This window comes from Bacillus rossius, chromosome 12, assembly GCF_032445375.1.
Source record: "Bacillus rossius redtenbacheri isolate Brsri chromosome 12, Brsri_v3, whole genome shotgun sequence".
NCBI classification, from domain to species: Eukaryota; Metazoa; Arthropoda; class Insecta; order Phasmatodea; family Bacillidae; genus Bacillus; species Bacillus rossius.
The window spans coordinates 33430669-33454887 of NC_086339.1; the positions used below are offsets into that span (position 1 = coordinate 33430669).

The 24219-nt window shown below is 34.3% G+C and overlaps 1 protein-coding gene across 2 annotated transcripts; it reads right to left on the reverse strand.

The window, feature by feature from the left end:
* Positions 1 to 5437: 5437 nt before the first annotated feature.
* On the reverse strand, positions 5438 to 20543 carry LOC134537812 (uncharacterized). Of its 2 annotated transcripts, none has more exons than XM_063378651.1 (2): positions 20476 to 20543; positions 5438 to 7187 (listed from the first exon to the last, which is right to left on the reverse strand). In XM_063378651.1, coding segments are annotated over exons 1-2 (345 nt in total). In that variant the 5' UTR covers positions 20477 to 20543; the 3' UTR covers positions 5438 to 6843. The 2 variants fall into 2 exon arrangements, with proteins under 2 accessions (XP_063234721.1, XP_063234720.1); XM_063378650.1 differs by lacking the exon at positions 20476 to 20543 and adding an exon at positions 8321 to 8460.
* Between the last annotated feature and the right edge of the window lie 3676 nt (positions 20544 to 24219).

Sequence of the window (24219 nt, forward strand, 5' to 3'; positions counted from 1 at the left end):
TTAGTACATAAAACAAAGGTGTCATCATTGCCTGATGTTTATGATAAGTTTTCTGTCGATGCTTCTCAACAGTTTGACTGCTAATTACCGACCAAAACCTTTCATACAAAAGACTGGAGTTGGTAGGCCGACATGTGTTAACTGATTCACTATTTAAATTCAACATTTAACAAATTTTTAGCCAATGTTAATCCTGAAAACAAACTATATGCATGATTAAAAGGAAAATTAAAACTGATTCAAAAAAGTTTTTATAAACTCAGTTGCTTTATTACTGCAGATTTTGTCTAAAGTTACAGGAAATATATTGCTACAGCACCGTGAAAATTTGAGAATTGTAATTAAAACAATAACCATCCTGATTTTTTTAAAAAATTTTTATTGTCTTTTCTGTAGCAACAAATCAAAACATACACAAAAAGAATCCAAACAAACCAATTGTTATATAATTAAATGTACTTATCATTCAGTTTGATATGTTGTAGAATAAGAACGAGAAATAATCAGAACTTAATTTTGGGACGGTAAAATTGTTCACTCTTGTGAGAATTTCACACACTAACTTGGAAATACAATAAACAGTGATCACATGAAAGAGCCATCTGTTTTTGAAGTGGGAAAAAAAGAAACATTTTTGCTCACACATAGCTATTTATTTAATATTTTGTCATATTTGTTGTAATACAGGGCACATGAATATGTCACAACCGCGATGTTGCGGTACAAAATCAAAGCACGATGAAACCGCCTCATAGCTGAGATATTAAGGAAATATTTCCTGACTTATTACATTACGGTCACTCATTCATTACCCACTGCTGGTTACTAAATACAATTCAACTTTTACAGTCCCAACCTATGAATAATTATTCATAAACGTCTGAAAAAAGCTAAACGCACAAAATCCAAAATGGTAGGCAAAGTACAGATTTAATTAAGAGGCTAGTCAAGCTGGACATTATAAAAACTCATCAGTTGCAGTATATTCGGTGACTACGTGGATGAAACGACCTTACTCGAGTTGTTAAGAGGCGGGGTTGTCTATTTGAAGGTGGCCGAAGAATCTAAGGCACTGGTATTGTAGTGTGGTCACCCATATGGCCAACGCACAGTGTGCAATATGACCAATCTAGAGGGACAAAACTATTTTTTAGACTTTTTAATTATGGGTTGTGGTTATTGAAATGTTATAGTAGAGACTTCAGACCATTCAGTAATGTGTTTGGTTGACCGTTTTAAAAATTCTGCGTCCCTTCTGGAGAGCTGATAAGACAGCTGTATCGGAGGAGTGCTCCCGGCCGGGGCAGTATTGGTGCGGAGTGCGCTCTTTCAAGAGCTGTTACAGTTAGTGCGAGAGGTATTTTCTTGTTTTATGATCATGGAAGACGTTCATAAAGGTATGTTCTTTAATTTGTATGAGTAACGCATACTTAATTGTGAATATTTATCCATACATTTATAATTTATTAACTGACGAAAAATAACAATAAAATGTAAACTTCATAAATTTCAATTAGTTATAAAAAATTGTCCGCAATATACCCTCACGAAACTTCTGCAGTGCAATGCTCCATATTTATATTAAATGTTTTCGCTTTAATATTCTGCGCATATTTGCGCGATTGATGGTTTTTAATTATTTTCAGAGGTACTGCGCATGTCACGTGGCGATCTCTTTAACATTTGGTTGCGTAGTGAGAAAACAAAAAGGCACGTAGAAGTATGTAAATACGTAGTGAGTTTCTTTGTCTTGGAAGAAGTGCCAGAAAACATTCAAACTATCTTAAAAAAATAGAGTGAGGTTGTTTTTAATTAAACTGAATAAACTTTGGGCGCAAAGCGTAAGGCATTATGATAGATTTGTACAGCGAAACACACAGCGGCTTCGGGGGGAATTTAAACTAGGAAATGAACTGTTGGCAATGTTTTCGTCTGCTGTTACACAACCCTGCACTACACCTGGGCCAAGCACATCGCCTGCAACTGATGCTGAACGCCCTAAGAAGCGTTTCTAAGAGTTTAGCAGAAAGAGTAAAAGGAGGAAAGTTCAACATTTGCTGCAGTCCCAGACTCCTGAAGAAATCTCATTTGCCACTGAAGTAAGTTTACGAGCTGCTGGGAAAAGAGATGCAGCAGATATTGTTAAAGAATTATCTACAGCATCGCCACAAAGAGCGACAAAACTAAAGAAAGCAAGAATGTCCGATAAAGAACCTATATTTTACAAAAATGAAGAGGCATTGGCTTTTTTCTTGACGCTCAACTTACAACCTACCAATACAAGCTTCTGCAGTCTCAAGCCAAAGAAAGAAACTGTAATATATATCCACCATATTACATGTTACAGGAAGCCAAACAAATGTGTTACCCACTTAAAGAAGCTATTTTGATCAATAAACTGAGTGCAGAAATAAATCTACAAGCCCTTCTTAACCACAACATTGAACACATTTTACTAGTGCAAAATGAAGTAGTAAACCAGATGCTGTCTGAATCTGATATCAATGACATGTCGTTAATATGCAAGTGGAGTTGCGATGGAAGTTCAGGCCACAGTATATTTAAACAGAGATCTGAGAAAAAAACAGGCTAGGTTCCCTATGACGAATATATTTTCGTTATATCATTTGTTCCTCTGCAGCTACACACAAATGAAGATCATAAACGAATTATATGGCAGAATCCAAGACCTTCCTCTACTATATATTGCCGACCAATAACATTTCTCTTTAAAAAGGAAACAGAAGCATTAATCCAAGATGAAAGTAAGAACATCAACAAACAAATAAATTAACTGTCACCAACCAGAGTGGCAATTTGTGGCAATGAAAAAGATGTTCGTCAAACAATGTTGATGACTATGGTTGATGGAAAAATTTGCAACGCTTTGTCCAATAATAGGTCATCACAAAAATGTTATATATGTGGAGCATCTCCTAAACAAATGAACAAAAACTAAATATCACATAAAACAAATGCAGATCCATCAACATATGCATTTGGTCTGTCTACACTCCATGCCTGGATTCGGAGCTTTGAATGCTTGCTGCATACATCTTACAGGTTGGATATAAAAAAGTGGCAGGTCCGAGGAGCAAAGTGATAGATCAAAGTATGAAGCGAGAAAAAAATGAAATAAAGAAAATAATTAGAGATGAGTTGGGGTCTAGTGGTTGACACGCTAATACCCGGTAGTGGAAACACAAATGATGGAAATACTGCCAGGAGATTCTTCAAAAATGCACGTGAAGTCGCATCTATAACTGGAAATAATGAAGCCCTTATTAATCACTTCCGTGTTATCCTGAAATCCATATCAAGTGGTTACAGTATTAATGTTGAGGCGTTTGAAAAAACTGTTGTTTGGTGATATATGCATACTTAAATATTTTATGTAAAAACCTTTTTAACTTCAAAGGATGGCAGAAAAACGCTTCTATAGTAATAAATTTAATTTTATAAAAACTTAAAAACTTTGTACATATATAGAAACATTAACTAAAGAATTTTCACTAACAAGTAAAGTCTGGTTTGAAAAAAAAAAAACATTGTACGTTGTTTTGCAAAGTAAACGAATTTCAGTAATGTAACCCTGTATGGTCTTCTATAAATACTATAAATTTTGCTCCCAAATTTGTAATAAATCATTAAGTTAACTAAAAAATCATTAAAACAGCAAATAAAAGCAAAAGGAAACATCAATGGCTTGAGTTTCGGATTTTGTCCCTCCAGAATGCTCATATTGCACACTGTGCAACGGGGCGAAACATTTCGTACACGAAGGCAATCAATTTAAAGGTGGACAAAGTAATGTAAGCTTGATAAAACAATTTGTTTACTTATGAAATTAATGAAAATGGTAAATTAGTATGAATAGTAGTCATAATAATGACACTAGGGCAACAAATAAGTTGAAGTAGGAGTTCAACGAAGGGACGCGGAATTTTCTCTGATTCTTTTGATGGCATTATAGACTGAAAAAATTCTACCTTTTCATTTATTGGATCACAATTGACTCTAAACTCTCCCCTATCCGACTATGGGCCGATCAACTACCAGCCAGCATTAAGAGTGACCGAATCATGTTGAACCAATCAAAGGAAGGGGAGGATCTACATTAAGAAACCGGCCAATTGGAAAGTGCATTTGGGTAGAGTTTACATAGGACTTTGGATTTTTACCTGTCACCAAATGAATCCGCAAAATTTCTGAATCTCTGAATACGATATTAAAATTTGGTAGAGAGAATGGTTATTAGTGACGCGAATCTGATGATGTAATGCTAATGAGATAAAAAAGAGCGAATAATTATGTAAGTATGGACCATATAGATGCAGGGCACCGAAACTGCCAATGTAAGAATGGATGATATGAAGGTATGCTGCGCGAAAAAATGACGTTGAAACATTTAATGGAGGTAGAAGATATGACCCAAGGTGAGAAATTTTGTAGGGCTGAAAAAAATGAACATGGCTTGCCACAAAATTCATATTATGAACAAGTGGATACTGTTTTGAAAAAATCTGTTGATATCGGAGAAGACAGTATGAAGATATCGAACTTATTTTTTACTAAGTGCTGGACGATATGAAACTTTAACGAAGAAACCTTTTTTATGTATACATGAATGGAATAATGCTAGAATGACAAAAACGTTAATTTAAGGGTATTAAATAAAATGTATGGCAAAAAGCATATGATGCAAAGGTAAAAGTTATGATGCTAAAGCAATGTACGATGTGAAACGTAGCAAAAAAAAAAAAAAGAGATATATCCTAGAGTTACAAGGAATTATTCTTCGGTGAATAAGCAGAAAAATGTAAGGGTGAACAGTTAAAAGTTTTCATTAAAAATCAGTTAAGTTGCGCTGTTTAAACAGTCAAATGGGGTTTAGGCCATGAAACGATGAGACAAAATTTGCATGATATGAAGCTACGTTGGCGAATCGGTTGATGAACTGGTGCGCATAATGCTAGAGTTCGTGAAACATTTAATGAGAAAGTGTACTATGTATCTAAACCAATGAGCCTATAGATGTTACACAGAATACATGAACCAAAGGTGGGGTGCAGATGATTCCGTGCAAATGCAATTAATTTACGGTTCTTGATGTTGTATAGATGACACGAGCTTATGGGAATGGGACATTCAATGTTGTGGTGCATATGACGAGGAGTATAGGGTTTCAGCCTGAGACGCACTTAGGTTCTTCCCTAACCCGGACCCCTCCCAAACACACTTAGTTTTTTTAGTTAGGTTAGGAAAAAAAAGTTGGTTGTCTGTAAAGTCGGTTTACGGACGATAGTTTAACGTGACGTCATAAAAAAAGTAGTGAAATGAATCTCAAATGATGAAATGTATTATTACACAGAAGATATGTACCTAAATTGACAAGACGGTTGATGAACAAACATAGTAAATCACAAGATAATCAATGAAGAGGTCAATGCTTACAGATGGAATGAATCTAGGGTAAAAGGACAATTGCAAGTCATCCCATTGATGTGAATGAAGAGATACGAGGAAATCCAATACGTTGGGTTCAGATGGTGTTATCTTGGTAGATGAGATTTTTTGATGTCATGCAGATTACAGTAAAACCTCGTTAACTCGGGTCAACTGGGACTAGGGTCGACCCGGGTTATCCAGAGAATGAAGGAAAAACGATAAAAAAAAAAGAACATGTATGTACTTACCAAAAATATTTTTAATGGAGTTTAAAAATTATGATCGGCACTCTTTCACCTAAAAACACATAATATGAAATTGCAGTGAACACGATATAGGTACAAACTAGTCGGTCAATAGCAAAAATGGCAGTGAGTTTAGCTGCCTCAGTTTTGTGATCCGCTTACGAGCAGCACAATTTCGCAACCACTTTAGTTTTAAAGATTGGTTTGGCGATGTTTTAACTTGACTCTTGGCATAAACCATCAATTTATCTGTGTTTGCTACTGCTTCTGCGTGGGTCATACCCACAACTGGTTCATCAACACTGCGGATGCGAAGGTGTATTGTCAATCAGCAAAACTACCTTGTAGTGAAGGCCGCAGTTTTTTCCATTTTTTTTTACTGACGGTACAAAATTATTGAACAACCAATGTTTGAAAGCGATTCATCGTCTGTAAAATAAATCTTCATTTACTAACAGCATAATTTTTTTTTTCAAAACTGGTCCATGTTATCCAGACGTCCAGGTTAAATAGGTCCCCTTTAACGAGGTTTAACTGAATGTGAAACTTGGGTGAAGAGACAGCCTAGTCTATGTTGTATTGATGACGTGAATACATATTGAAGAGGTTATTCAATTCATGGGGCTCACAGAATCTACAGTGACGAGGCAAATGACGTATGAATGGAAGATGTGACACCCGTCAAAGAAGCTGTGGCGGGCAGTGGCAAAGAGGCTAGAGATATGTCATGCAGATGCTGAGAAAATTGAGTGAAGTGGATGTGTATGTTGTATGGAAGATGAGAATGTAGAGCGAAGAGGTAATGCAGGCGACAATAATCTACGGTGACGAGGCAAATTAAGTTGGAGTAAAAGATGTGACACCAGTCAAAGAAGCTGTGGCAGGCAGTGGCAAAGAGGCTAGAGATATGTCATGCAGATGCTGAGAAACTTGAGTGACGTGGATGTGTATGTTGTATGGAATATGAGAATGTAGAGCGAAGAGGTAGTGCAGGCGACAATAATCTACGGTGACGAGGCAAATGACGTCGGAGTGGAAGATGTGACACCAGTCGAAGAAGCTGTGGCGGGCAGTGGCAAAGCGGCTAGGGACGTGGGTGTCCATGTTGTATTGACGATGAGAATGCAGAGCCAAGGCGAGGCAGTGGACGCTACTCGGCGGCGGGAGACGTCGAGGCCTCGGGGGCGGAGGTAAAAGTGTCGACGACGCAGCTGGCGTCGGGGCAGTCCATGAGGCCCGGCATGCAGTTCATGCCGGTGCAGACGCAGGAGGCGTTGGCGCCGCAGACGTCCTGGCAGCTGCCGCAGTCGACGCGCGGGTAGCAGGCGCACGCCAAGGGCGCGTCGTCGGCGCGGTAGCCTCGCACGCAGCGCGTCGCCTCGCCGCACACGAAGCGCGAGCAGGCCGTCTCGTCGCAGTCCCGCACCCAGTTGGCGCCCAGCGCCGCGTGGCTAAGCAGGGCCGCCAGCAGCGCCAAGAGCCGGGGACACGCCACTGGAGCCACAGAGCCATAGAGGAGACATGGGGCGGAGAGTGCTATCTGACATCCAGAGGCAGGGAAGCCTTCTTTTCACAGACGAGAGAGCCAAAACCCGTAGTTCCCTAAAGTTCCTGTTTTTTTTCCGTATCTTTAATGTCGCTATCCTAACCAAATCAACCGTCCACGATGTTTTAAAGTATTTATAATGTAGCTAACCTAACCTAATTGACCATTAGTATCCTTTTATCAACACCGCCATATTTATTTACAATGAACAAAAAAAACCGAAGGTGCACGATCAGGCGTTTGGCTCTCTCGTCTGTGAAAATAAGGCTTCCCCCAGAGGCATGCCATTACAACCATAGAGGAGGCATGGGGTAGAGTCAGCACTCTGATATCTGAAAGAACGTCTCTATAACCATAGAGGAAGCATGGGGTAGATTGAACACTCTGACATCTGAAAACATGTCTCTGCAACTATGGAGGTAAGATGTAAGGTAGTTGCTGTGTACAATCTTTTGTGTTAATACTTGAACTCAAAATGAGAATAGTCCCAACCCCTCTTTGCTATGTGCATAACAAAATGAAAAAAATGTTTGTTAATAATGAAGTTTAACGCTAATCTCTTACAGATGTGTTGGTATTATGTTTGTTTAGCAATCTTCACTACATGACGGAATCCTTTGATTTTCCCCATCGAGTTCTTTTCAAGCTATTGTGACGCCTTGTTTAATTAAATACTACTATTTATTATAATTAACAACCATATCAAAGGTAAGTTTAATAATAAGCCAGACGGTACAACCCAAAACTTGTTAATTTCCTGGATTTACGTTGGACATGGCTTAATAAAGAGTCCTTACGTTTGTGATATGGTATGTCTGAATAATAGTAATAAATATTTTATTTTATTTTACAATGTCCAGTTTTTTTTTTTTTTAGCTCAGGGAAAAAATATTTGAAACTCTTTAATCTCACATCTGGGTATGAGACGATTTATGTTGTGATTATTATTTATTTAAAAAATATCAATAACTAATTCCTTTTTGCGTCAAGAATGTGTATGCCATTAATTTACGGACTGACATTATAATATATAAATTTAACTCTCACTCTAATCAAAACCAAATAATATCTGTACACTTACTTAAATATCCATCAAATCGTCCTATATTGATCAAACATTATTCACGAAAACCACTTAAATCAACATGGCCTTCCAAAACTCTTTCCTTCTTTTTGAAGCCATTCTAGTATTCCTTTTCCATAGAGGTACTTAGCTTATAACACAGAAACAACGATCAAAAAAATTAAATGCTGAGAGAAATACGACAAAGATAAAATAAATAAATGAAGTAATCACAAACTTCACAGATATGCAGTAACGACTGTGATGGTGACGGCACACTATTTAACAAATTTATAATATGTTATACTTTTTACAGGTACGATCTGTTTTGGTCACCAGTTGACTTCGACTTCAGAACAGACACACACTCCGTTGACTAATACCTTCACGTCTGCAAACACACCGAAGGATATTGTTAGTGTGTGCACCTGGAGATCTCAGGATGTGTGACTGCAAAACTAGAGGAGGCATTTCGTAGAGTGCGCAGAGATCTAGAGGCACGCCACTACAAACATATAGGAGACGTGGTGTAGAGTGGACAATTAGAGATCTAGAACCACGTGACTGCAACCATAGATGAGGCATGGGATTGAGTAAACACTCTCAAATCTAGAGACAAGCAATTCAACCATAGAGGGAATATTCATAGTGGGAACTGTATATCGAAACCTTATTCTCAGCTTCACAAGCGACAATATTTTTTTTTAGTTAATTTCAGATTTTTTGAAAAAAAAAAATTTGAAATTGTAATGACTTAAAATTATTGTTTAAATTCACTACACAGTTTATACTACAAAGTTTTCCCACACGTTTGGTAGGTACCCTTATGCTTGCGAAAGTGACTATATACGGATTTTTGTTGCTGTACGTGGGTCCGCCATTTCCTTTCAACGACTTCCGTTATATTCACGAAATTACTTCTACCAAATGCTGAATACTGTCCCATACAGCACACAATGTTTCAGTAACATGTCTGTGATATTGCAGTAACATTACTATGTTTCATTTCATCTGTCATGTTTCTGGAATATTTCATAAACATTTCATTGGACACATAGTACTCATGTCTATAAATGAAGTTTCAGATACATTTCAGCAAGATTCGTTTGGCAATATTACATTGTGGTTGATTCTGAAATGTATCTGAAACATTATATTGAAACTTCCCATCATGCTTGTTGGCACTGAAGTTTAGAAATCTTTGTCTTTGTGTATTATTTCTTGTTTTGGCGCAGTATTTTGGTACTTGGATTTTTATATGAGATGAATAAATTGTAAGTTTTAACATTATTTATTTCATGTTAGTTTACTTTTTTTTTTGTTTTTACTTTCGCACTTAAGCAAGTACCGGTATAGAAACATTCTTTTATGCGTCTTCGAAATGTGTAAAGCTGTAGGTTAAGGAATGTCTTTTTTTGTCGGTATGCTTATTATGCTCAAACATTCCCGTGCCATATTTATATGTGCGCTGTTGTCAGTCTGATTTTTTAATTTATGTGATGCATTAACAGGATATTCGCGATTTAATAAAATTGCGAAAGCATCTAACAAGTTTTCTACTTACTGTAGCTATATATGGTCGTTGACTGTAGAACACGAATGCTAATGTATGGGTTATTTATTATCTTTAGTTAAAAATCACACAAATATAGGCTTATAGGTTCCTAAATATTTTGGTTTTAATAGCATTTGATTAAACCAATTTATTTTATTCAGTTATCACCTTCGGGCTTTTATAATATACTTAAGTAAATATATTTCATAACCTATAATATGTAGTTAAGGGTAATTAATGTTTATTTACTGTGCACAACACATAAATTAATTATGTTGGGTTTATTTTAATATAAATATTGAAGTGTTTAATTTGAAATAATTTACAATTCTACTGGTTAAGTAATTATTTTTATTATGTTATGTTCTGCACTCTGTAGTACTTACATCGTATGTTGTAGGCCTACGTATTACTATTAACGGAAATTTAATAAAGCCTGCTATTATATCTGGCTTGTCATAAATTTAATTTATTGTAAGTGAATGCACTAGGCCTACACATATAATTAGACAGCGGTTTCATTAATTGCCATTTCGCTTAACAAAGTTATTTCTGCAATCTGGCCTTCATTTTATTGGTGGGCTGGAATTGCAGCGCAAAATAATTGAAATAAATTTTGTCCTTTACCGCAGAGAAGGTACAAGTCTTCGAGTTGTAATGTACTAAGCATAAGCATCATTGGTTTTTCTATTTAAATTAGTTTTTCTTATGCTAAATTATAGTAGTAACCAAGTATGTTTGATTTGGAGAGTTTGACAAAACCTAATTCCATCCATTATATGACAATAAAGGAAACACATTAAATGATGATTTATTAGATTACATGTGTATAGTTATGTAGTGGTAGCAATTTAAATAATGAAAATAAACATTAAATGTGCACTACAAAGGATAATATTGAGAATCTGCTCAAAAAATTACTAGAAATTTTAGAGTATTATTGCACAAAAACATGGGCTGAATTGTAATGATGTAACATCACAGGCACTGTTCACACAGACACTTATTAGGAAATCATTAGGATTTAAATTTAAGTTTTCTTTTAAAACTTTGCTTAAAATGTGTTATTATACAATGTCATGGGCCTCTTTGCATTAACCAGACACCATTAAATTGATTATTAGGAATGTAAATAGCATGTTAAGAAATTCCCAGTGAAGAAGTATTCCTGCTTAATAAGTTTGAAAAAAAAAATGCATAGGTTGCAATACCAATTTGTCCCTTTTAAGATGCTTTCAGTTTTGAAATTTATCATTGGCATCAGAAACTTTTTTTTTCTGTTTGCATGGTAATTTAAAAATAAATAATGTAACAACTTAGTGTCTACATGTTTAAAAATCTCACATACATGTCATAATTGACCTGAAACAAGTTAAAAATAATTGTTTTTTCTTCTTTTTTTTTCAGCAAAAATCTCCAAGAACATCTGCATAGAGAGTCAGTTAAAAGTTTCATGTATTGTATATATTATTTATATATATATATAGTTTTTTTTATTAAAGTCTACTTCTCAGACTACGTTGTTATTTGTTATTGAAAATACCCCTTTGCATCTTTGCCTCTATTGTTAAGTATTCAAATGGAAAGAACCTGGTTTGACCTGGTGTGGCTTTCTGATTATGGTTATACATGGTTCTTAACTTACTTCAGGTGCATTCTTGGCTGGTTTCATAACATAGATCATAGAAGTTACAATCCAAAACCCTATTGTCTGTTTGAATAAGTTTCTCTATCTCTAATGACTTCATTGTTGACGAGTTAGGCTAAACTAGCTACCTTCTATTTTGTACAAAGTATAACTCGCCATCCATATTATTTTAAAATTTTGTACTGCATATTACAAAATTATTTATATTATTTGTTTACAATAAATTTTTTATCTCATTTGAATATAGTTTGTGTGGAAGTACTGTTGTGTTAATATTATTTTGTGTATTTACTTTGAAAATTTGGATTTTAGAGACCCTATATACTATTGCCATATTGTATTTGTTGTTTTATCCTTAGGCTATTTAGTCAATTTGGTAGTATTAAAATACAAATATAAAACCTAGCTTAATCCACGAACTTTAGGTAGATTAACATGCTATCTATAGAAAAAATTAAGGAAACCAGATTTTTTATGGACTGCCACTATTGTATCTTCAGCAAGTCACTGGCCACTCAATGTTAGGGAAGCTGGATCAATTTGATCTCTTGTCTGATACAATAAGTCTTTCAATTAGGGAAAGTGACATTGCAATGTTAAAGAGTATTTCTCATTGCACATTAGTTTCATTCCCATTTATATTCCACTACTACACCACCATCTCACTTCATTTAGGCTGGTCAGACAAGTTTTTTGTTTAGTGAGGACAGCCGATTCTAGTCCAGTCTCATTTATGTTGAGCTTGTGTGAAATGGAAAACAATATGTCGATTATAAAGCTATATGATGAAATTGTATTAAGACTGCATTGTTTCATATTTAGACCCTCTGTAAATTAGTATATGTGTGTTTAAGAAGAAAAAGACATTAATTATAACATAAAATTGTTACATGTCTTTTGAGGGTTTTCAAGCGCACATTCTTTCTTGCAAATGTCCAAAAAACAAGCACCAGCCATATATACTTACTATAGCATTAAATAAGGAGAAAAGTACATCACAATACGAGCACAGGTCAAGTCTCATGGCTGTTCACTATGTTAATACCGGTTTCCTGTGCAACATACAAGTAGGAATTTTCTATTATAATATGTTAGTGTATTGTATATAGGTATATTATTTTTTTATTTCTATTACATTTGTTTGAGGTTGAATGCGATTTTTTTTCTTGTGTGTATCAAGTATTTTAAGTTAATGTAATAGGCTACCACATGATTATCTAGACCACTGATACCGTACACAATAACAGTGTCGTGATTTTTGAGAATGTCAACATCTGGAATGCAATAGAAAACCATACCTAAATTCTCAAGACATTGTTCAAATACAGATAAAGACATTGATGGACAAGTGCTCATTTATGATACTCAAAAACAAACTTGAAGTGGCCATAACACATTGGGTTGTGAAAATTATATTTTAAAATGCTCAGTAATCATGTCTCCTATGCAAGTGGGGTTTGGTTGTTATGGATTAAGTAAATATTAGCCTACTTTCTGTGCTGAGCATAAGGAGATCACATCCAGATAGCTTGGGGAGCCTCAATTTAATTTATTCATTACAAGATGACATTGTCATTGTATTTAATAATGGAACTTTGTGCATTAGCTTGTCCCTTTTTCCCCATGTACTGATGTAGATGCATGCCTGCCTGCCACTATATCACATTCAAATTCCCCATTAAAATAAAATGCAATGGACAGGAACCATGGACACCAATGCTGGGCTACCTATTAAATTCATGTAAGTTTCATTCACTTTGCAAGCATACTGAAGACTTATTTAAATTTTACTTTTATAACCATAATTTGTTTTTAGAATAATAAAATAGTTTGTAAAATTAATGTTAGGCAAGTCTGGTACGCTGACCTGGGAAAACATATGATGTCTTTATTAATTAAATTATTTCTTTAACTTGGTTCATATATATATATATATATATATATATATATATATATATATATAAATTAAGCTCAGTAGGGTGGAGAATATGGTTTCATTAATTTACCTGAATTGTTGGATTTTGTCGGCAGGCCTTTTTAATCTTACATTAGAAATTATAAGTAAATTTTTAATTATTGTACAAGCCAAATTATTAAGTAATATAATCAATTATCATTACATTAAAAACGACAAAAATTTACATTCTATGCCCTACCAGAGCACATCTTTAAAATAATTTCAAACAAAATAATATTACAATATTTATTTTTTTAATATAATCAAAAAATGACACATTACTAAGGACAAGCAAAACTTGACGAAAACAAGAAGATACGAACAAGATCAAATCAATCCACCGATTAACACTTTCTAAGGGTGTGGTCAAGGGGCATTATGCAAAAAGTCATCAAGAGGAAGTGTACGAGGGAATGCTGTGATGAATTGGAACACAGTCACTGCACTTCACTGCAACTATCTGATCAATGCAGCTGTAACATTATGATATCTGTTAAAGTGCAATACTCTTTTAAATTATAAATATACCCTCAGTCATCCTAATTTCCAGAGGTATTTTGGGTCACATGATACATTTTATATGTATTTCAGAACATTTATGGAAATATTTCGATTAAATGTTTCAGAAATATTGATGGGACATTAGTGGAAACATTTCAGAAACATTACCATTTGATGTTGCAGGGAGGTTTCATTGAAATATTTCACAGGGCGGACATTTTGACGTTTCTGAAATATATCCGAGATGTTTCAGGTAGGTTGCGAAATGTTTCAAACATGTTACAATGTTTCAAAAGTTATATTTCTGAAACATATCTGTAACATTTTGTGCTGTATGGGGTGATCTGAAATGTTTACTCATGAAAATAAAATAAAAATTTGTTATGGCAAGAAATAGTTGAAACCAAGTATCCTCCTTAAAAGTCACTTATTAATGATAAACAAATTAATTCATATTAATTATTTTACATAGAAATATCCTGTTTTAAGAATAGAAACGTTTTAATATTTAAAACAAGAACTTGTATCTACGTTTTGTACGTTTTCCTACCAATTTTCTCAAAGACCACTTTATAAATGTAACTACCAACTAAATTAAGCAATAAATTTTAAGTGACATAAAACAGATGTCTGTCTCCGAGCAATAATTTTCAGGAAGATTTTTTTTGTTTATTTAACCCTAAAACTAATTATTGGAGACTCATTTCATTTTATTACAGAGCTCTTTGAATTTAATTTTTATTTTGAATCCATGTGAAACGTATTTCTTAGTAAATTGTGTTCTATAATCCGTAAATATAATCAGTTAGTTGAATTCCGATTGAAAAAATTATGCCAGTTACGTGTTAAAGAAGAATTAGCGAGTTTTTAAATTAAAATAAAAAACGATTAATGTGAAATACAGGTACTTATTCTAACGGAGTCTATGTGATGGGAATCTTTTATATAAATATGTTTGTTAAAAATTAATATTTCCAAAATAATAATAAATAAATTTTGTTAAAGCAAATGGTATTTCATGCTTTCAATGATATTAATTTCATAAGCATAAACCTGGTTACTTTGAGTAGACTGTAGAATGAATAAACAAGAAGTGAAGGATATCATGGATTCCAATGTAATCATGCACTCTGAAGTTAAAACCGTGCACACGGATAGGGCAGCTTACAGTTTTGACTGCTTCAGTGGAGAAGTATTATCGAGCTTTTTGTTTAAAAATAAATACTCTTACCAGAGTTACCCCGATTCCATCCTTTATCTGGTACAGCGGTGGCCCTTTGATTCGGCGGAACCCCAACTCATTCAAAGAAGGTTATTTAACCATAATTGTGAACATTAAAACAAAATTGATTTTATTTACACTTTAGTTTTAATAAGCCCTGATACCTAATCGTTTGCACGTTGTAATGTTCCGATGATAATACGCCACTCGGTGATTTTAAGGTTTCGGCAGATGATTTGGTACAATATTCGTTATCGAAGGACATTTCTTTCAAGATGACACTAGAAAGTTAATGTAAGCGTGCGAAGTGTGCCTTAAGTATCAAATATCAAAAATACGTTTACTAATCGTTGATGGATGTAGCTGTTCGCTCAGAATCGTCTTGTTTCTGTTTTGGAAAACTATTGTGTTTGTTTCGTCTTTTCGTTTTGTCGTGTTATTGTCTCGTTTCAATTGTTGTGCTGAATTTTTTTGTTCAATATTTTTGAGCTGTCATCATTTGTGGGGGTTTTTTCGTTCTCTTCTGTTTTGTAAAACTATTGTGTTTGTTTCGTATTTTCGTTTTTGTTGTGTTGTCTCGTTTCAACTGTAGTGCTGAATTTTTTTGGGTTCAATATTTTTTGTGCTGTCAGCATTTGTGGGTTTTTTTTCGTTCTGTTAGTCCATATTTCTTTGTTTTTCTTTGTTTGTTTACCATATTCCTGTTATGGAATATTATGTGGTGTTTATATCCTATTGACAACAGCAATTTTTTTTTTGCTTAATTTGTGTTTTTGTTTTTGTCTTTTGGGATTTTTGTAGTTTTCTTCTACAGACATACATGAGCTCAGCAATGGCGTATGTCCAAAAGCTTACATCAAGTCATGCACTCCCATTGCACAAATCTTTCAAAGATAACATCGACTGCTATGTTGCCGGGTTCGGCGCGCTGACACGTGCACAGTGAACTCACGGAACCACGTGGCCTCAGGCCTCCACGGAACACCTTTCAGGAACCGCTGCTCCAGCCTGTGCCTGGATGAGTACAAGCTTGGTAGGCCTAAGGCCAATAAAAACATTCATGTTATGCCACTGTGCGTTAACATCCAGTGCAATATTGATAAAAAGAAATTAAAGGGAGAATTATGACGTTGCAAAATGTGTTTCATTATTTTATTTACTAATAAATTATTTGTTAACATGAGACTAATAATATTTTTCATGACAAACTCTAAATTTTAAATTATAATTTTTATGGTTGACTTTAGGTTACAGAGAAATAATTGTATTCTTTTTTTTAAATTTAAAATCACAATAAAATTGGTTTTCTCCACACCTAATAATTAAATTAGCAAGTTATTATATTTCTCTGGTTCTAGGAATTTTTTTTTTCTCTCTCTCTCTCTCTGGGTTACACGTTTTATTTAAAAATATTTCCATTAATTTAATTAGCTAGATGTAAATGTTAATAAACGATGCCCTGTTCAGTTTGTTGGTCTTTGCAGCGAAACAAGACTTTACATATATCAATGGACAAGGTTTGAATACGAGTGGTGTGTCCTCTTATATCCTTTATATACTGTGACGTTTCCAGGAATATATTCCGCCAGCGTGCTTTCCGCATACGGAATTATTGTAAGGGGGAGAGAGTGGGAGAAAGAGAGATAGAGAGAGAGAGAGCAATCCGCTTACGGCAAGGCCTGGGTTTCACGAGCTGGTATTGGGAAATCTGGGTTTATTGGCAGTGCAAGGGTAAGAGAAGGCAAGCAGGGAAATTATGGACTGGAAAAGGGAGTAACATCAGTTATAATTCTCATTTAAATTTCTGTTTCTGCTCAATGTTTTAAACGAATTGATAAGATAGCTATGGATATTTGTTGATAAATGGCTTTAACAGTTTTATAAGGGTTTATTTATTGGTTCTTAAGAAACTTAAATTTTAATAAAAAATATATTGGAATTCTAGCATGGATAAAGAGCATGTAATCTGATGATTTATATCTTCGAATAAAACGTTTGTATGTAACTTTTGCAGTAAAAAAAATGTTTTTAGGATACAATTCGTAAATCAATAAAAAAAAATTAGTCTGGCGTAAAGGCGTGTGTGTGAGGAAATCTTGGAGAAATTGAAATATTTATTTCTTAAGAATGATAATCTAAAAATGAAGAATTTTCCGAGCAAGGCTATATAAAAATGATTGTTTAATAATTGTGTTACACGATTTTTGCGCTGTGAATTCATGTAGGAGTTAAAAAAAAAATTGTCCCTTAAGTTTCTGTAAACAATGAAATAATCACTTACTAAAGTGATACCTCCTTTACCCCCTAAACTATAGTTATTTAATAAATTTAAATCACCCGGCAAAATTACAAAATTATAAATTAAACCTAATTTTAAAATTCTGGATAAATAACACATCGGTGTCATAATTAAAGGTTTATCCATATTCAACAACTTCAAAGCAAACAAAAATTCCGGTGATGTCAGTATGAAATTTATTTTTAATTTGACATCTCCACCACTATCATAGATTTAGTACTTAATTTAAGATTTTGAAAATGCCTATTTTAAAACAGTTGTTTGAATAGCTTTCCAGTATTAGCTGCACATATTAAGCATTGTAAAACAAAAAAGCCAAAAGTGAAATAACAACGTTAATTTTTCTGTGGCTATATAACCAAATAAATAAAATGATATACAATAACTTCATGCTTGTAAGTACACACATATTTTAACTAAACACACTGTTAATATCTAACATTTATTTCAAAATAACTTTACCATCGACAGTGCAAGCAAGCTCTTAACATATTTTCTTACTAGTACATTATTGTACAGCGGGACTGTAAGTTTGTTTGCAGAAAATCGACTAAAAAATTGCCAGACTAGTAATACAAATTATATAATTCATGCTGAACGAAGAACAGAAGAATACATAAATTTGTTCGTTACCGTACTGCACTCGTGGAATAACATGTCAGTGTTAAGAAGACTGCAAGTGTCCGCTCTACCCTCTGGTTCTGGGGTAAAGCGCTTGCCTTTTGAGCTAGGGATAGGAAAAATTCGCGGGTTCAATGACCTGCAGTATGAACTCCATAGTTCTACGTACACTCCGTCAAATGCCACCCACCATTGGCTGCTGTCTTGTGAGACGTCCCAACGTAGCAGCCTGTGATTTGATAAAGCTTTGGTCGGGCGTTTCTAATTGGCCCAGAGTCATCCAGGTGAGTTGTGAGCCAATAGCAGAGGCAGCACTGAGGTGTAACTATTTTTATTTTAGCTTGTCGCGAAGTGAACCCGCGAATTTTTCCTATCCCTAATAACTTATGACTTGTAGGACCCGGGTTCGCGCCCCGGCTCCTCCAAGGCGGATTGCCCAGACAAAATGGTGGCATTTTCTCTGGTAGGAATACAATCCCTTGTAACAAGTCAGGCTACCAAAGAAACGGTGGGTGGTACAGAAAAAAACCTACCAGGTGGCTTTCAAATGGGGAGCCCGTTTCTTTTCTTGGGCTCCCCATGCGGTGGCCATTCCGGGGGTTTCTCCGGGGGAACAGAGTTTTGCAAAAAAAAAAAAATTCAGTTTTGTAGCGTTATCATTCAAACGTGTTATAAATACAGCTCAAACAAACATTTAAATAATTTAAAAAAAATGGTTGTCTGTAAAGTCGGTTTACGGACGATAGTTTAACGTGACGACGTCATAACTAAACATTAATGAAATGATTGCATACTTTTATGAATAAAATTGAATCATTTTTATTGAATTATCACTATTTTGTATGGATACAAAGGAGTGAAATGAAATCTACAATTTCATAAAAAAATTTACTTTTATTTGCACTCATTAATTCAAATATGGTTATTAATCTAACGAAGATATTATCTTAACTATAACTTTTATACATGTTTGCTACTTAACTTCATCCAATATGTGTTATTCTGTTAAGGATAGGACGATGATAGGAAAAGTAGGAAACTAATGGGAGTTTTTCAAGTTTAATGTGCCTCAAAAAAGTCAAATCGATGGTTGTTCCAATCGAGTGGAAGAGAGATAGATGCGGCGCAAGCGTACAATGAGCGTAACGGGACACAGCGTAACGGGACACTTTTTCTTGCGTGCAGCCGGCGTTCATCGATTTATTAGACGTTGTCACGTCAAAAATTTAGCCTCAAGAAGATAATTTAATCACATGGAATAAGACAAACGTGCCTGGCCGTCAAATAATATAATTGTTTTTAATAACAATTCTCTTTATAGTGAATCTTTAACGCTGGTAAAATAAAATAGTTTCAATTAGTAACAGCACAACTAAAATAACAAAGTCAATAATTATTTTCTTAATTTGGAAGAGTTTTTAAATATCACATATCTATAAATATCAATATTTAGGTGCATTAAAATATCTTTAAAATATATTAAATATTGGGGGGAAATTAAATCTGGTATTGAATGCACTTATGTCATGTACAAGCACGATAGATTTTTTTTCTTCTGTATTGTAATGATTCGCTGACAAAAATCCGGACTTTAGACTAACAGCTAGAGCCTTCCAAAATTCGCGTTATAATTTGGTAATAGCATGAATTACACGTGTTATTTGAAATGCTTTGAAGAACTAGAAGCCTAAAAAGAGCTGAAGAAATCACGCACGGTCCGGAATGAAGGTGGAATGCTGCTGTAGCCAATGAACACGAGGCTTCTACCTGATTCTGGCTCAATATTGCGGAGCCTAACCTAAATCCATGTCTATACTTGTAGCCAGGGCCACCGAGAAAAACTAAAGCCCAGGTATGAATAATTTGGTCGGGTCTCCTTCTCCAATGGGCATGGGCGTTCGCACGGCACAAAAAAAAAAACAACTAAAAATCTATCATTCCCACCAACAAAAGGAAAGAATTTGAAAGCAAACAGTGGACAAAGTAGTCCTAACAAACAATTCCTCCCACCCTCCGAAATGAAATTATGAGTACTTCACTGCCAATACATATTGTACAATTTTTCAAACCCTAAGAAAAAAGGAAATACCATGGCCATGCCTATAAAAGTAGTCTGTGCATCTCGCAAAACATATAAGTTTTTCAATGTATTTTATAAGAAATGGTCTTGTAGATTTTGTCCTGTCAGGGTAAACAAGGGCATTTAAAAAAAATTCGAAACTTAACCACCCATCCCCCTTTTGCCCCTTCTTCAAGACGGTCCTGCTTACAGCGTACGACGATAACATCGCGAGTGTGAAGAGAAAAGTGCATTTTCTTCTGGTTCAATGAGGCGTTGGCACATAATAGGAATAACTGCAGTATACTCACTGGTTTCAGAAGATGGTCTGGTTAACAACGCCGAGGTCTGAGGCTATAGAAATACTGAGAAGATAACCGCTCAAGTGCCGTAGTTATCGTAACAAGTAACGAGATAGCAATTTGACTTTGTATATTGTTATCGTTTGCGTGCAACGAATGTGAAAAATTAAAAAGTAAATTTCGTAAAAGATAAGGAATGCAAAACAAAGAAATCACGATGAGAGAAATTGCTATACGCCAATTTTGTAATTAAATTATATTCCATTAGTAATTAATATTGATTACTAGAAATATATTTAACTTATAAAGTAATGTGCATTTCTACGACAGTTGTGCATTAACGCCAAACAAATTTATGTTAAAGGGGAGAAATACGAAGAAATGTGCAATATAGGTTTGAACAGTATTTATGCCATAAAACATTGTCGATGATTCAGTATTGAAAATTGGCCTTTGTGAAAGCATAGATCTAAAAATCCGACCAAGTAATGCATTATTACAATATTATTGCATTTGTAGTCATTCTCAAATAAATAATAATACTAAACGCTGTTGTATTTCCCGGGCTAAACTATTTGTGGCAACCAGACATAATGAACTAATGCATTCAGTTAAATTACATATTATGCTTTAACGAAGCAAAGTTTGTAAAATCGGACGATAAATTTGTCAATTTTATTAAACGATTGAAACCAATATGGTGTTCTTTGTTTCCTGACCCTCCCAATGACAATCAGTCTTAAAGGGTTACGAAATCATAATTTGGTTCCTTCAACCCTATATTTTTCTTAGAGCATTATAGCTTTGACGTTGCTGCGGTAATGTAGCCCCGTCACTATAAATAGATCAAGGTTCACCTGAAACTAAAAAAAAAAGACAGTAGATTATCTTGACTTTAAATAGATCACTGAGCTTGGAGTGACCATTGACCGTGAAATTTCTATACAATTTAGTCTTAACTTTATAATATACCTTACGTAACGTTTAATATTATAACACTGATTTTTTTTTTCCTAATATTAACTGAACGTCTACTAAAAAGAAGTGGAATAGCGATAACTCAACTGAAACTATTTATGTCATCCTTCTTTTAAAATAGTATATTTCTGTTAAATATAACTTTCTATGTGAAAACTACTTGGGGACACTTTTGACGAAATATTTTTGTTCAACTATTGCAGAAATGTTCTTTTTAGAAATTCAAACAAAATAATTGGATTCACACATTTAATTTTAAGGTTTTGTGTAATACTTAAATTCTTTTGAGTTACAATAAATAGAAATGTTTTTTGTAATACAATGTAAACATTCTTCTCTTCGCTCGGATGTTGTGTGCAACTTTTCAAAGAAAGTAGGCAGAGTTGTTTGACGAAATGATTAGGTTTTTTAATATCGTGGCTCGTGGTTAAGTTTTTTAATGTTTGAGTTTGTAATAACAGAACGAATTCAGTACTCCGAAATGTTCCAATAAAATTTATGTATGAGAACTCTTGTCACAACCTAAAAAAGCAAATGAAAAAGACTCCACAAAGAATTTCCGCTTCCGCAGAGAATCAAACATAATAAAACGACGTATCTTGAAAAAAAAAAAAACGTTTCTTCATACCCTGAATATGAACCTAACCGAATAAAATATGAACATTCTGATTTAACGAAAAAGTGATCTATTAGTAACTGCCAACACTGCCAGTGATGTACAAAGCCTCAATTCCTATATAATAACTTTTTTTTTCTGACATAAAGTAGGCATTCTAGCAAAAATAAATGCAACCGTAACAAAATGTACGAGCAATGGCAGCTGCTGCTTATTTTTAGTGTTACAATACCATTAAATAAAAGGCGCAAGGGAAACATGCAGTTATCAGAACGAAAGGCTAACAAACATAAAGACTTGAAAATTTTTAGAAATCTCTTTAAAAAAAAATGCATAATGGCATTTGAAAAAGTGAGCGTAAATTGTTAAAAATATATTTTATTGTATATGATGAATCAAGTGATTTATTTAAAGTAAGTGTGTTTTATAAGCTTTTCCCTTATCACTTTAAAAAGTAACTTATTTTAAAACATTTACTAAGAACTGAGCATTTTTATTTTTATATTTAATTAAAAATTAAATACTGTTATAGTGAAAATGATGTCCTTATTCTCTCTTCATAAATTTACCAAAATTTTCGAAATATTTAAAAATTTACTTTTCTAGGAAATTAATTTTGTAATTTATAATGTATGTTGGTACTCTTTACAAACGCAAGCCCTTGCATAAGCTAACTAATAAGTATAATTACGTGATTTTAACACCATAATATGACTGACCAGTTAATTAAATATAATATAATATTTTATTGGTTTTTAAAATATTCTAATGAAAATATATTTAACTGGCTGGCCCCTTGTAATTATTAGTGTTTATTGGTTACTAAATATCGCTGTTTGTTTAAATGTAACAAGATACCTACCTGCAGATATAAAGTCAAAGTTGTTTAAATATTTCTACAAACTAACATACTCGTATGATGATATGTCATAAAGTTTTTTCTGCCCAAGAATGAATGGCAAAGGAAGAAGTAAAACGAAAAGAGGTAGAGGAATATGTGATTCGGAGGAAGACATCTTTCAAATACAGACTCACCTCTTAAAGGCAAGACGTATGATGTGTGTAAAAAGTACTTTGATTGAAGATTTCGTGATTTCCGCTTGAAGAGGCCAACCACTTCAGAAAACAAAAAAATATATTCAACCCTCACAATTCTGATTAAAGAGCAAAACATGTTAGTAGTTTACGTGCTGTATCCTGTAATGTTTATCTTTTTTAGTAAAGGATTATATTGGTTCCAAGTCTGCACATGAAAGGCAATATTCAAGATCCCTCTCCAGCAAGCTTTATCTGAGTTCAGACCCGTGCGAAAAACATTTTATGTATTAACTTTTATGTAAGAACTTTTCTTTGTGTGTTGACAATATTCCTGTTATCGAGTATTATGTGGTGTTTATATCCTGTTGACAACAGCAATTTTTTGATTAATTTATGTTTTTGTCTTTTGGTTTTTTTTTTTACTTTTCTTTGTTTTTCTTTGTTTGTTGACAATATTCCTGTTATGGAATATTATGTGGTGTTTTATATCCTGTTGACAACAGCAATTTTTTGCTTAATTTGTGTTTTTGTCTTTTGGGTTTTTTGTAAGTAGTTTTCTTCTACAGACATAGGTACATTTGCTTAGCAAAGGCGTATGTCCAAAAGCTTACATCAAGTCATATTTATTTTTGTTTGTGATCCGACACGGGGCCGGATCACCGGTCGACGAGGCCGGAGCCTCCGGGCGAATAAGGAGAGGGGGGAGGGGGGTCAGCTCGTCAGAAGCCGCGGGATTACAGCCCACGGCTGCTTCGCGCAACAGAGCCGATTTGTCGCGCATTAAGCCTGCCTCAACAACAACCCCTCTCACCCGCTCGTCACGTGGCCTGCAGCACGATCACGTGTTCCGGATAATTACATCCGTCCCTGCGTATGTGTTTATTTTTTCACAAGAATGAACCATATTATAAAATGTTCCACCCTGTGACTCGCGGAGGGTCATGGTACAAATAGAGTTCCTTTTAGCAGTGATCGTTGGACTATTTTTAAACTAGATGGAGGCATTTCGACGACCGATTGGTACCCGGTTCCTGGAAGAAAAAATTTTTAATACATCACTTATGCAATTATTGAATTTATATTATACGATATAAATTATTATTTCACAACATATTTATAAC